Here is a 13,033-nt window from a genome sequence, read left to right as displayed (position 1 = left end):
ATTAAGCAAATTACTAAGACATTCTCTTATGAGTGAATCATCCTTGGAGGGCCCCAAATAGTTCATTTTAGTAGTGTGAGCATATTTTTTTAAAGAAAATGGTATGTTACAGTATAATTATTTTTTGCTGTATCAAATATAATGCACCCAGAAAGATGTTTTTTACTTATTTATATGTTATTAAATATTCTTGTGTTGCCATTTTAGACACATGAAGATTCATGAAAAGGACCCAAATGCTGCAGTAGCTACAAGCCCACCATCCCCTCAAAAAAGGAGGCGAATGACTTCCAAAAGAAAATTAAATCCTGAGGAGGAAGTTGAAAAGGATGACACACCTCCAGCAAAAAAGGTGACTTCTAGTTTCTAGCACTTCTAATGCAGAATTAGGGGAATCTCTAGATGCCAGTACTTATGTGAATATTTTGACATGTGGTTTGCTTATTCTTGTCAACAAAATGTACAGAACCCTTCAGTATTCTGTTCTATAAATATCTTTCAAAAATACTGTCTGTTTTGCAGTTACCACAGGGGTGGGTTGGATCCAGAAGCTCTAAACATGTAGTCTTATGGTGGTCATACACCTTCATTTTATTATCCGATCGATGTGTAAATTGATCGAATCGGCAAACAACTGAATGGCCATAACTACTCTGCCATTTTACATCAATTGGCAGCACTGAGATGCTTTGATCATGAATTTGATCATTTTAGATTGAATAGATTATGAGTTTGCATGGTGGAAACAGAGATGAGATCAATAACTTACGATCGTATCTTTCAAAACTATCAATTGAAATCCGCTTCCCGTGGAAGGAATCTTCCCCACAGATTGATTACTCCTATCGGGAGAGATTGCACTGTAAATAAATCCATCATTTATTACCAGGTGTATGGCCACCATACGGTTTGCAAGGTGGTTAATGCTCTGCAAGGTTCCCTATTTATCAGAAAGGCATAGACAGGAGATTTTCAAAATGCTTGGCGACATTTATGAATGCATTAGCAATGATTTGGATGTGTGGTGCTAAACTCCCAAACAAGTGTGATTGTTTGTATTCTATTTGTATTCTATTTAAAATACTCTTGTTTTATGTATCAACTGAAATTCAAGCCTTGGGTGGCCCAGTTGGCACCACCTGGCTTGAAAAAATAGGAGCGAAGTGGAAAATTTGGATCTCTTTAGATGTACTCGCTTGTTTAGGTATTCTGGTAGGTGCAGATGTTTGGTATCCAAATACAATAGCCAGCAGGGAAAATTCCTTCGTCCACACTGTTTAGTATTGATGGAGAAATCTATTAGATTTCTTTTGTTCAGCCCACGTGCATGGCTAGCCTTAAGCTGGCCATACATGTTTGTTGAACTGTCCAAATTTCAATCTATGCGTGATCGCTGTGGTTGAACAGAAGTCGATCTATGGATCAGCTTCTGTTCAACCATCCTGTCGGTATATTTGCATTCGATCAGCACTGCAGGCAAATAGACTGCAGTGTTGATCTATGCATTCTGACGGCAAGGGATTCTGCCTGTTGTCATAATACAATGAAAAGGCGGGGAGGATTACCCCATTCGCATTGAACGTGCAGATGGGAGAATCAGATACGTTTTTTTTTTTTGTTTTTTTTTTCAACCCGGAAGCTGAATGGAAAAACTGACCAATGTATGACCAGGTTTAGGCTACCCATAAACTTAAGTGGTTGATGTGCAAGTCCAGTCTGACCTCTGTACGGGGAACACCTTTTCCAAGAGCTGCAGTGCAGTTTATATCAATGTAGAGGGGCTGGGTAGACTAGGCAGATGCTGCCAGCAGCACATACCTTTACTCAAAAATATATGCATGTAAAGAGGTAGGGCAGTTTGACTAATACCTCATTTGTTTTTCTTTTCCTAAAGGTGGTTGAAGAAGTTCAGCAAGTCGAACCATTGAAAAAGGCAGAAGATCTCATTCCCTGCCCAATATGCTTTAAAGAATTTCCATGCAAATCGTCTCTGGACACTCACATGGAATCTCATCCAGAAGCCTCTTTAAAGTAAGTTGTCTCTCAGGGGGTCTGTAGTCAACAGTTTATAATTCATTATGCCCTCTCACTTCTGATATTAGCTGGAAAAATGCAATTAAAGTGGACCTGTTATTTTAACATAAAGGGTGTAGACGCCACAAAGCAATGTTAATGCTGGTTATATCTCCTTCTATTATTATTCTGAAGACATTGACTGTAGCTGACAGGCTAAAGGGTCAACACTAGTATCTGAAACATTAAAATTAGATAATAAAATACAAACTGTTCAACATTATTAATACTGTTTTGTAATGGTTCTATCAGTATATGAATAATGACTAGGGATGAGCTCGGGCATGTTCCAATCCTAGTTTGAATCCACAAGAGCGAGCCAGCCAGGAAATTGTCACCTGTACTGGGCCAATTATCTGCTGCCAGGGTATACATGCAGCTCCTGCTGCCAGAAGCTTGTATACGTGCAGCTATGGGGCAGGGAATGCCTCAGCCACAGATGATTGGCCCAGTACAGGTGAAAGCTTCTGGACAGGCTCACTCACGTGGGATTGAACTAGGTCCAGCACACTCTCAAGGTCATTCCAAATAATGACTGTTCTTCTTTAATATAGACCAGGGGTCCTCAAACTACGGCCCGCGGGCCACATGCGGCCCGCCGAGGACATTTATCCGGCCCGCCGGGCAGGGGCGTATCTGCCACGAGGCAAGGGACTAGGGTTTGGCAGCTCGGGAGAGCTCGGCAGGGCTCGGGCGGGAGGCAGGAGGGCGGGATCAGCAATTCTAGAACAGGGGAAGGTGGGCTCGGCTTATGAACCCGCACCACTCACCTGGCCTCTCTGCAGCCAGCCGGCCATCTATTCTGATCAGTGCATGCAACCGTCACGGCCGGAGGGCGGAGCCTAGAGCTGACCATGAAGAGGGGAAGCAAGAGAGGAGACTCCATCGCTGCATGTCGGGTATCACAGCCACGGACCCTAGATAAGTGCAATAGATGATCGATCTCCTCCCTCTCTCTTTCCCCCCTTCCTCTCCTATCTCCCCCCCCCTCCTCTCTCTCCCCCCTTCCTCTCTCTTTCTCTCTCCCCTCCCCCCTCTCTCTTCTCTCTCTCTCTCTCTCTCTCTCTCTCTCTCTCTCTCCTCCTTATCTCTCCCCTCTCTCTTTACTTACATTGTACACAGATTTGACCCAACAAGGTGTCCTGCATTTACCGTATATTTCGCTCCATAAGACACACTTGGGGGGAAATGTCTGTGCGTCTTATGGAGCGGCCGGCCCAGTATTCCGGCCGCCGTTGTATGTCCGCAGTCTCTGGTCATCTCATGTACTATGCCCGCAGTCTCTGGTCATCTCCTGTACTGTGTCCGCATTTGTTCATAGTTTTGTTTTTTGAAACTATAGTGCGGCCCTCCAACGGTCTGAGGGACAGTGAATTGGCCCCCTGTTTAAAAAGTTTGAGGACCCCTGATATAGACCATTGTCCTTCACCTAGTGTTTGAAATGTTTACCTCTATATTATTATTGCACAATCCTTCTGTTTATCAAATAGTTTGCATTTATTGTTTGGCTGGTGGATGTCCACTTCTTTGCATTTCTCTTTCTACATAGCAATACACTTGCAGTGTAATTTTAACACAGTGTTCTACATGCTTTGCCATTCATCCCTATGAATGATTTGTTTTGCTGGAAACTGAACCTAGGATGCAGATAGCAGGGTTTGCTTTACGGCTCCCTTGTAAAATGTAGAGGTGTAAATGTATTGTAATTTACAGCCATAGTTAGCTGGTGAATGAATATAATCATTTATTTTTCCTAATTGAGATTTATTTGTAGCACAGTAGCTAAGTGGTTAGCACTTCGGCCTAGCAGCACTAGGGTCATCTGTTTGAATCCCAACCACGATACTACCTGTATGGAGTTTGCATGTTCTCCCTATACCTGCTTGGGTTTCCTACCGCACTCCAAACACATGCTGATAGGTTAATTGGCTCCTGTCTAAATTGGCCCTAGTATGTGTATGAATGTGAAATTAGGGACCTAAGATTGTAAGCTCCTTGAGGGCAGGGTGTGATGTGAATGTACAATATATGTAAAGCGCTGCATAAATTGATGCTATATAAGCACCTGTATTAAATAAAAATAATAACTAATACTATACTCTCTTGAGAACAGGAGATTAAGGGGGGATATGGTCAACATATGGTTCATATAGTGAACTCGGTGTAGAGTTATTCACTTTGAGGTCATCACAGAGGACAAGGGGGCACTCTTTACGTCTGGAGGAAAAGGAAGTTAATCTCCAAACACGGAAAGGTTTCTTCACAGTGAGAGCTGTGAAAATATGGAATAGACTCCCTCAAGAGTTGGTTCTAGCCAGCTCAGTGGATTGCTTTAAAAAAGGCCTGGATTCTTTCCTAGATACACAGAATATAACTGGATACTAACATTTATAGGTAAAGTTTTTCCAGGGAATATCCAATTGTCTCTCGGGGGATCAGGAAGGAATTTTTTTTCCCTGCAGGAGCAAATTGGATTATGCTTTGCTGGGGAGTTTTTTGCCTTCCTCTGGATCAACTGTGGGTATAGGATTATAACTTTTTTTTTTTCAATGGTTGAACTGGATGGACTTTTGTCTTTTTTCAGCCAGACTAACTATGTAACTATATTTAGCTGTATGTTGCTGTGAGAACTGTAATGTTATTACTTATGAGCTCCATGCACACTAGGCTTATAAACGCCAGTTCCCTTGGCAGAAAAAAACACTCATATAGAGCATTTTTGTACAATGTTTAGGCACGCTTAGGAGTGTTTAGCAATTTTCCTGCCAGAATATTTGCCTTTAAATGTCCTAATGTGCATGGACACATATAATAACATTGAGCTGCTTCTATGGGACAAACACAAAACTCCTGTAGAAGCAATGATTTTTATGCCAGTGTGGAGCTATAATATGTTACAGATAAGGGTGGTTAGTACTGATGGTGATGTGAAACTACAAGTCTTCTGTATTCTATCCATAGTTAACAGCATAAGTAGATTGTACAGTCATCATCTGCTCGCATCGTTGTTTCTGGTCCTGGTCAGGCTTTATATTGGCTTTAAGTCTCTCCAGGATGTGAATTATGAACACCCAGATCTGAAATTCAAGCAGTCGCCACAGATGGAAGGATTTCCAGTTTCAAACCCTTAGGCACCGCTCTTACTTGACTTGTCCCCGACAGTGAAAATGTTGCTGCAGACACTGGGACTCCACAAATATTATTTTGGTTTTCCGTGTACTCTATTCTGATTGGCTGTTAAGTTTTTCTCCACCCTCAGAGTCATTCTATTTGTATAACTATAATCCCTGCAAATGAAATGTGATACTGGAGTGTAGTATGTACACCACTAATCTCCTTGTAGCTTTTTTTGCCTGTTACTTGCAGCCAGTTTGCGTTACTAAACAATAGTTGTAGTGTAGTCTAAAATTTCTACTGCTAAGGACAGCGCAACTGACAGTTCAGGTCCAGGTACATACCAACAAAAAAGCACTTTTGCCCTTTCTTTTCGAATGTATTCATTACTCCCTTGCAGTGAACATTGGTTTTTGTATCCCAAACCTTGCCTTATGTGTATGTGCTTGGGATGCACGGCTCGTGTTGGAGTCTTATTAGATCCCTGAGCATGGGTCAGACCAAAACAGCAACACTGCGTCTGGAATGTGAGAGGCAATCTGCCCAATCTATAACCAGCAGCCTTAAAATAGGAAGCCCTAATGATATGGTTTCAGATTTGGGAGTAGAGGGAGGTATGTGTGCATGCATGTTTTTGATGAACGTTCTTGCATATGTATTTTTATACTGGAAGATGACAGAAGAGGCTTTCACATGAAGTTGCACTGCCTCTTTGTACACCATTGTTCAGACATTACACACAACTCTCTTTGGGATGAAGGTGTTCAGTAGTAAGAGACATGTCAGAGCTCTTTTCCATTTACTAAGTGTGCAGACACGGTGATGACTGATAGCCATAGAAGAGTCTTTTCAGATGGCATGGGATTTAGAAGTTCACTTACAGGGATTCTGCAGTCTTTTTTTAAACTAAATTACAGATGAGTGCTGTCAGCCTAATGTAAATTATCTTATAAATGTTTGCTCATGTTTTGTCATTTTGTTTCTGTTTTATAGTTGGTAATTATGTCTATACAGACAGCTATAATTTTCATTTCATTTGCAGGATGCTTCCTTGTTAGCAGTGATACTCAGTGGTTGTGCTTTACTGCTTTTTCTCAGCCCAAGTCTGTTAGTATTCTCAGAGCATCAAAATGAATATAATCTGTAAAGCTGATGTATGAAACGCATGCTAACAAGAATTTTCATGTCCATAGTAATCTTGTTTAGTCATCCTTGTTTCATCACTAGGTCTCATTCACACGTTGAGTTGCGTAGATCAATGCAAGGGCACCTAGATCTTGTTTTTTTTTAATGTGCCCTTTGCACAGTGCAACATTGAGTTGAGGTGCTTTTATCTTTATTTAGCACAACTCTTTGCTTCCTATGTCACTGCAGTGCGGCCCAATGTGGTACTTTCACTTGAATGAAGCATCGTTTTGTGACACTTCAATAATGTTGAAAAGAAGTTGTATAATGAAAAAAAACAGTAAAAAGCACAAATCACTACCACTACACAACAGATTTGTTTTAATGTGTGGGCTGGTATATACAGATAGCCATCAGTGAGGTATAAACAAAAGTGAAAAGCTTGATGACTTTTAGGCCGGCTTTGCATAATGAACTCGATGGGGGTTATTTAGTAAAAGTGGAGAGTGCAAAATCTAGTGCAGCTTCATAGAAACCAATCAGCATCCAGGTTTTATTGTCAAAGCTTAGTTGAACAAGTTGAAGGTAGAAGCTGATTGGCTACCATGCACAGCTGTTGCAAATTCAAAGTGCACCAGTTTTAGTAAATCTACCCCAATGTGTACTCACTTCAGATAGAAATTCAAAAATCTTTTGTGTCAGTAAAAGGTAAAAACTGCAGGCATTCTAGTTTACCAAAAACCTTTACAATTAGTTCTGTCTCTCTTAGTGTTGGATAGTGTGAAGACGCTGGAGAGATGCTAGAAGAGCCCAGCACTGCTCACTGTGGGAGGGAGCAGAGATTTCGAGCCATGTTCTATACTTTTCTGGCTCTGCGGCTGGAAATTCAGAGTGCCAGCCGTGTCAGAATTGAGAGAGCTGCCCAGCTTGTGTTGCCTTTGCCTTCTAGCAGCTGAATGCAATGCAGCTGTTTGATGTCAGTTCACAGAGACAGGGGAGATGTCTCCCATTCAAACACAGGAGGTGGAAGCAAAGTAGAATAGTCAAGTGGGAATAGAAGTAAATAGCCCATCTTCTGTGATTTGCTAATTGACATACAAAAGGAGCCTCTTGTATAGCTTTTCTTGTGTGCCTTGGGAATTCTGCTTCCTACACATTTTTGTAGTGTGCACAATATTAATAAAATAACACCCTGGCCTTCAGAGTATTAACATTGTCCTACAGAAGAGCTAAACGAGTGTTAAATTGTAGCACCTGGGGACCGTGCGTCTGTGCTATAAAGTTAATTAGATCATTAATTGTCTTCTAAATCCACAGGAGGCCACATATGTTTTCATTCTACTGTTACATAACTGCTGCTGTCTAATAGGGATTAGAAAGATAAATAAAATTCTGTGGGGGGTATTCTTGTCATTCTGTACCATCCACACTGGAGCTCATTACCAGTGCAAAATGATACAAATTAGGAGAGGTGCTTTGAAAAAAATTAACTACAGATAAAAATAAACAGAAGCTTTAGAGTAATTTTCCTGTTTCCTGCCTCCCCTTTTTCTATATACCTTTCTATAATGTACATGTGCATACCTGTGTAAAGTATGTAAAATAGGTTTGCACATCCCTCTTGGAGATTTGACTTCATTTCACATACATGTTGATGCCATTTATTATTATTACATGACTTTTTTTTCTATTTTGTTGTTCATATACTGTTTATAAACCATGAAAAGGCTTTTCCATGTGTTGGTTCATTCAGAAACATGCAAACAAAATATAATGGTAAACTCCCTGGCGGTGTTCCAGAGTGTAGCTCGGGGTAAAGTTTCAGTACCACAAGCGGTAACCCCGAGCTACACTCGGGAATACCATGCAGCGCTGCTCCGGGATACGTCTTCTTTTACCTTGTCCTGCGCTCCCGCGATGTCCCTCCTGTAATGTCCCCTGTAATGTCCTCCAGCGGATGCCAGCATCTGTCTTCTGGGTTCCATCCCCTGCGACGTCGGGACGTACAGGAAACGGAGCGGCGGGAAATTTGAAAATGACAAAAAGTGACATTCACTAAATTCACTAAAATAACATAGTAAAACATTACTGTATCAAAGCATTTCACATACATTTTGTCCCGAGTGCTTTGTCCTGTGCCCTGCCTACATTTACTGTTCTTTCTGCCTAAAAACTGAGAAACGTCCATGGCGTCCAAAAAGCGTTCCTTTAGGTCAAAAGCGGTTTTAGTCCAGCTAGAGAACAGCGATAGTAAATTAGAACCACTTGCAGAATTGAGTGATAATGATTTATGGGGAAATTCGGCATCAGACACTGAAAACAATTCTGCAACTTTGCTCGGTGATGTGCGAACTTGGCGCTATATTTCAACTTTCAGTGTTTTTTGGTTTGATTATATTATTGAATTAAATTTATTATTATTTTTTATGAATATTTATTAAATTATAATTTATGATTTTGTGTTTCAAATTTTAACATACCCGGGATGATTACTAGACTCTTGTTCAAACAGATTTCAGTGAGTTATTCCTAAAAATTACAGGCCTAGAATAAAAAAAATACATATTTCCATGCAAAAAAATGTACCGCTTTGAGCACAGAAATATGGACATAATCAGACCGCTAGGGAGGTTAATTTATTCCTTCCTTTGAAGGACCACAATACACATACATTATGAAATAAATTGACCTATATTTGAAACGATAACTTACCTTTGCAGCTCAATAACACATATTTCAGCAATATAGAGTGAGGAAAACAAACTCATTGTACACACCGCTGCAGTCCTAAAGTTTATATGAGCAGCACTGTGGCTATTTTGTCTGTCATAGGGGCTTTTCAAGAAAAGTTGAAATTGAAGCACCACACCACTGCTAAGAGGTCCAGATACAACTTTATTCCATTAAAGGTCAGAGGTATAATTCAAGAAGTAGCCAACACATTTCGGAGGTCTAAGTGCCCCTTTCATCAGGGCTAGAAAGCACATAGGAAGATTTTCATATCAATGTGACATCAATACACTGTCCCCTCCACATTGTCATAATTAAAACCAAACAGTCAGTCAGAATGAGAGTATTAAACTAAATACATAAAAATGAGAACATGAGTGCTGAACAAAAATGAGAATATGGGTGCAGAAACAAAAATGAGAATATGGGTGCTGAAAAACGAGCCAAAAAAGAATAATAATAATAACACCAATAATAATAATCCTCACTATTAATAAAATAATACATTATAGGGGCTTTGCCTGTTGGCAGCTTCACCATGGCAGCCAGGGAAATTATATAAAGTATCAATAAAAATTTAAAGTGGAACTGCACTGCGTCTAAGCACCACAAACTAAAAGTGCTATTTAATTAATTTTTATTATTCAAAGCAAACTCCCCATCCATCCATGTCTCCATGCTTTATTTTGCAGAGAAAGCATTTTGAAAAACACACTCTGGCATTTCTGGCACTGGCCATCTTGATTAAGGGCAGATGATTCATGTAGCATTTACTTCCTGGAATCCATTTGCCCTTAGCTCAGGGATTGGCTGAACATAGAATCCTCCCTACCCTCCTAAAGGGTCCTGGGATGTATGACATCATTTGCCTAGGCATGGAAACCAGGAAGTAACTGAAGAAATGTAAAAAAAAATTCAAAACAAGTAAATATGATATACTTTCTTATCCATTTACTAATGCTATCAGCATAAGGATTACAAATAGTCAGTGTTGATTGACATAGTGAAGTTCCACTTTAGGAAAATGGGCAGACCAGAAGCATGAATTACAGAGAACAATCATGAAAAAAGGAACAATAAGTTGTAAAGAAATGGACAGTAATTTTTTTCTGAAGATTTTTTTAATTCCACCAAAAGGAGAGGGGGTGGCATCATTGACTTGATACATTTTGTAGCTTGGTCATGCAGAGTATTAAAAATTCTCAAGAGTCAAGGATAATATCACACTGGCACATTGCTCTGAGCTAAACTGCAGACTCCAGAGGAATCGGAGCCACTGGGATACCCTGTAGGGAGCCACATATTTTTAAACAGATGTCACTGTGAGGGTTATTTATTAAACTGGAGAGTGCAAAATCTGGTGCAGCTCTGTATAGAAACCAATCAGCTTTCAGGTTTTACTGCCAATGCTTAATTGAACAAGCTGAAGTTAGAAGCTGATTGGCTGCTATGCACAGCTGTACCAGATTCTGAGTGCACTGGATTTAGTAAATCTCCCCCTGTGTGTCAGCCTAGACCAGTGGGACTACCCAGATAAATTCTTAAACGAGACATAATGCAAATCATATTTCTTTACAGCGTCATAATGATCATAAACCTGACTCTATAAACGACAAATACTTGTTTTTGCATATTTTTCTTTTTTAGATGGGGAGATGCAGTTTGAGAGGTGTGTGGGATAGTAAGTGATGTGCTGAGCGAAGAGCTTGGCTGCCTGTAGGACACTGGGATGGATTTGCTGCAACCTGCCTTGTCATTGAAGAGCAGATTAAAGACAAGATGCAGGGAGACATGTTGGGAATGGCTGGCTAGAAGTAAAGTGTCTTTGTGACAAGGACATTTCCAAATGTTTCTCCCTGATGTCTTTTCCTGCTGGTCTGCAGTTTGGCCTTCTGAGTTTGAAGATACATCAACAGGTGTTGAGTGCTGGCCTGAAAGGTTTTTATTACAAGCCTGTAGGTATGGCAAGGATTTGTTTTCCTTTTGTGGCACCCTTTATGGGAACGATGCTGCATTTAGTCTTGGGGGATGGGGCTGGTGCTGATAGAAAAGGCATGTAACAGAACTAGTAGTACTAGTTGGAGCAAAAACCCTGTCTTATTTTTCTTCACGTCCTGTCATCCGTTTCAGGGAAATGAGTTTAATTCCTGATCGCAAAGGTGCTGCTTTGTGACAATTACTTAGAGCATAAATATCATATCACTCTTAACCAGAGATTGTCAGCCAATTTGTGCAGCATGCTTGGCTATTCGCACTATTTTTGGAAGTATAAATTACCTCTCTCTTTTAATTATTCAGGTGTAGAGCAGTGTAAGATATTTTGGCCTACAGATCTTAGTGGTACATTATGATACTATGAAAAGGGCTACTTGTTTACTTTTCAGTTAGGCCTGGTTTATGCACTCCAAAAATAGATAGTCCTGTGGTCTAGGAGGCCGACTACCTGACTTTCTGCCAACTATAGCAGTGAAGCCTTGCTTATTAAAGGGATATAACACACTATAGAAGCATGTGAAAATAGCAGTTCACTCAACATGACCCTCATGCATGGACATCATACATGAACAGCAAGCTTTGACTGAACACATCTGCATTGTGCATCTGTGTTAACTGTTTGCTCAGAAAACATTAAGTGTTTTAAAGTAATCCTTGCATTCCACATGTGTAAAATAGAGAGGATTCCAAACTGTGTAATATGAAATCAAAATGTAAAGCATGTATTTGCTCAAGGGCCATTTAATGCAGCATTCCTCCGCTTCGGCTGTATTAGGACTTTGTCAGCTCAAGAAATACACAAAACCTAACAAGAGCAAAAAGAGGGCTGCCAATGCAGATCTCTCCTTCTGAAAATGTCAGTTGCCTGGCCTACCTCTTGATTCTCTGGCTTCAATATTAAGAATTGTTCTCTTAAAACATATATGGCTTCAGAGGATACATGGTCTGGTCTGTGAAACATTTAGGCCAGAGGGAGCCATGCAACTAGCATTTCAGGAGGACAGCAGTGGTATTCCCCATATTTCTGTAGTCAAAGTGCTATTAAAACCTAGCTTAATTATTCTCTTCTCTAAAATCACTAATAGTGTGTGTACAGGTTTTTAACTGTAATATTTCCGTTTAAAGACAGACATATATGACATTTTTATTTTCTCTTCAACTTTCCAGGTGTGACATTTGCTGCATATCATTTCGCACCCATCGAGGTCTACTACGCCACAATGCTGCAATCCACAAGCTACTCCCCAGAGACCCTACAGGGAAGCCTTTTATTCAAAACAATCCCTCCATCCCTGCAGGCTTTAACGACTTGGGCTTTACTGACTTCTCTTGCAAGAAGTTCCCTATCATTTCTCAGGTAAAGTCGCAAGTGTATAACTGAATGACCAGAAATGCTTTAAAGCAATAGCAGAAGATAAAATTGCTTATCACTAGAATGAGTAGACTTTAAACTCAGACATACCCTTCAATATTTTCCTGATTGTGATTAACAGTTTGAGGCTGAATATTTGTTCAGAGTAATCTCATAATTGTAGAAGATCAAGGTCAATACTTTGAACAAGCCACATAATAAAACTACCCATCCTTTACCGCTTTTAAAGCTAATTTTACTAGCTGTATAGTTCATCCAGTAATTAAAAACATACATACTGTCTGCAAAAAAAGTAAACATGACATTATATATATATATATATATATATATATATATATATATATTTATTTATGGAATAAAGTTTTTCAGAGAATCATAATTAAATTGTAAGGTACCAAGTATGCTCATTCTGTATCCATTTTTTATAAGCCATAGCTACATTAACAACGTTTAGTGTTCCTAAGTGATATTTTCATATTGAAGAAAAGCCTATTTATTTGTACACATTATCTTAGTGTGTTCAAAGTATATAATATGTTCACATACATGAGTGTTAGATTTACATTCTTAAAGGCATAAAGGCAAAAAGCTTTGTGTAAAGCTAAAATTTACAGTTGTGCTCAA

The 13,033-nt window shown here is 39.7% G+C and overlaps 1 protein-coding gene across 1 annotated transcript in view; it reads left to right on the top strand.

Annotated features, from left to right (window-relative positions):
* RREB1 (ras responsive element binding protein 1) overlaps positions 1-13,033 on the top strand; it is a 133,461-nt gene that overhangs the window by 103,874 nt on the left and 16,554 nt on the right. Inside the window, exons 8-10 of the mRNA XM_089682196.1 lie at positions 208-352; positions 1,895-2,031; positions 12,205-12,394. Of these exons, the coding sequence (XP_089538322.1) occupies positions 208-352; positions 1,895-2,031; positions 12,205-12,394 (472 nt within the window). The remainder of the gene's footprint in view (positions 1-207; positions 353-1,894; positions 2,032-12,204; positions 12,395-13,033) is intronic.

This window comes from Staurois parvus, unplaced genomic scaffold (genome assembly GCF_062004578.1).
Source record: "Staurois parvus isolate SC_StPar_1 unplaced genomic scaffold, SC_StPar_1.0 ptg000287l, whole genome shotgun sequence".
NCBI lineage: Eukaryota > Metazoa > Chordata > Amphibia > Anura > Ranidae > Staurois > Staurois parvus.
This window is presented reverse-complemented; position numbering and strand designations above follow the sequence as displayed.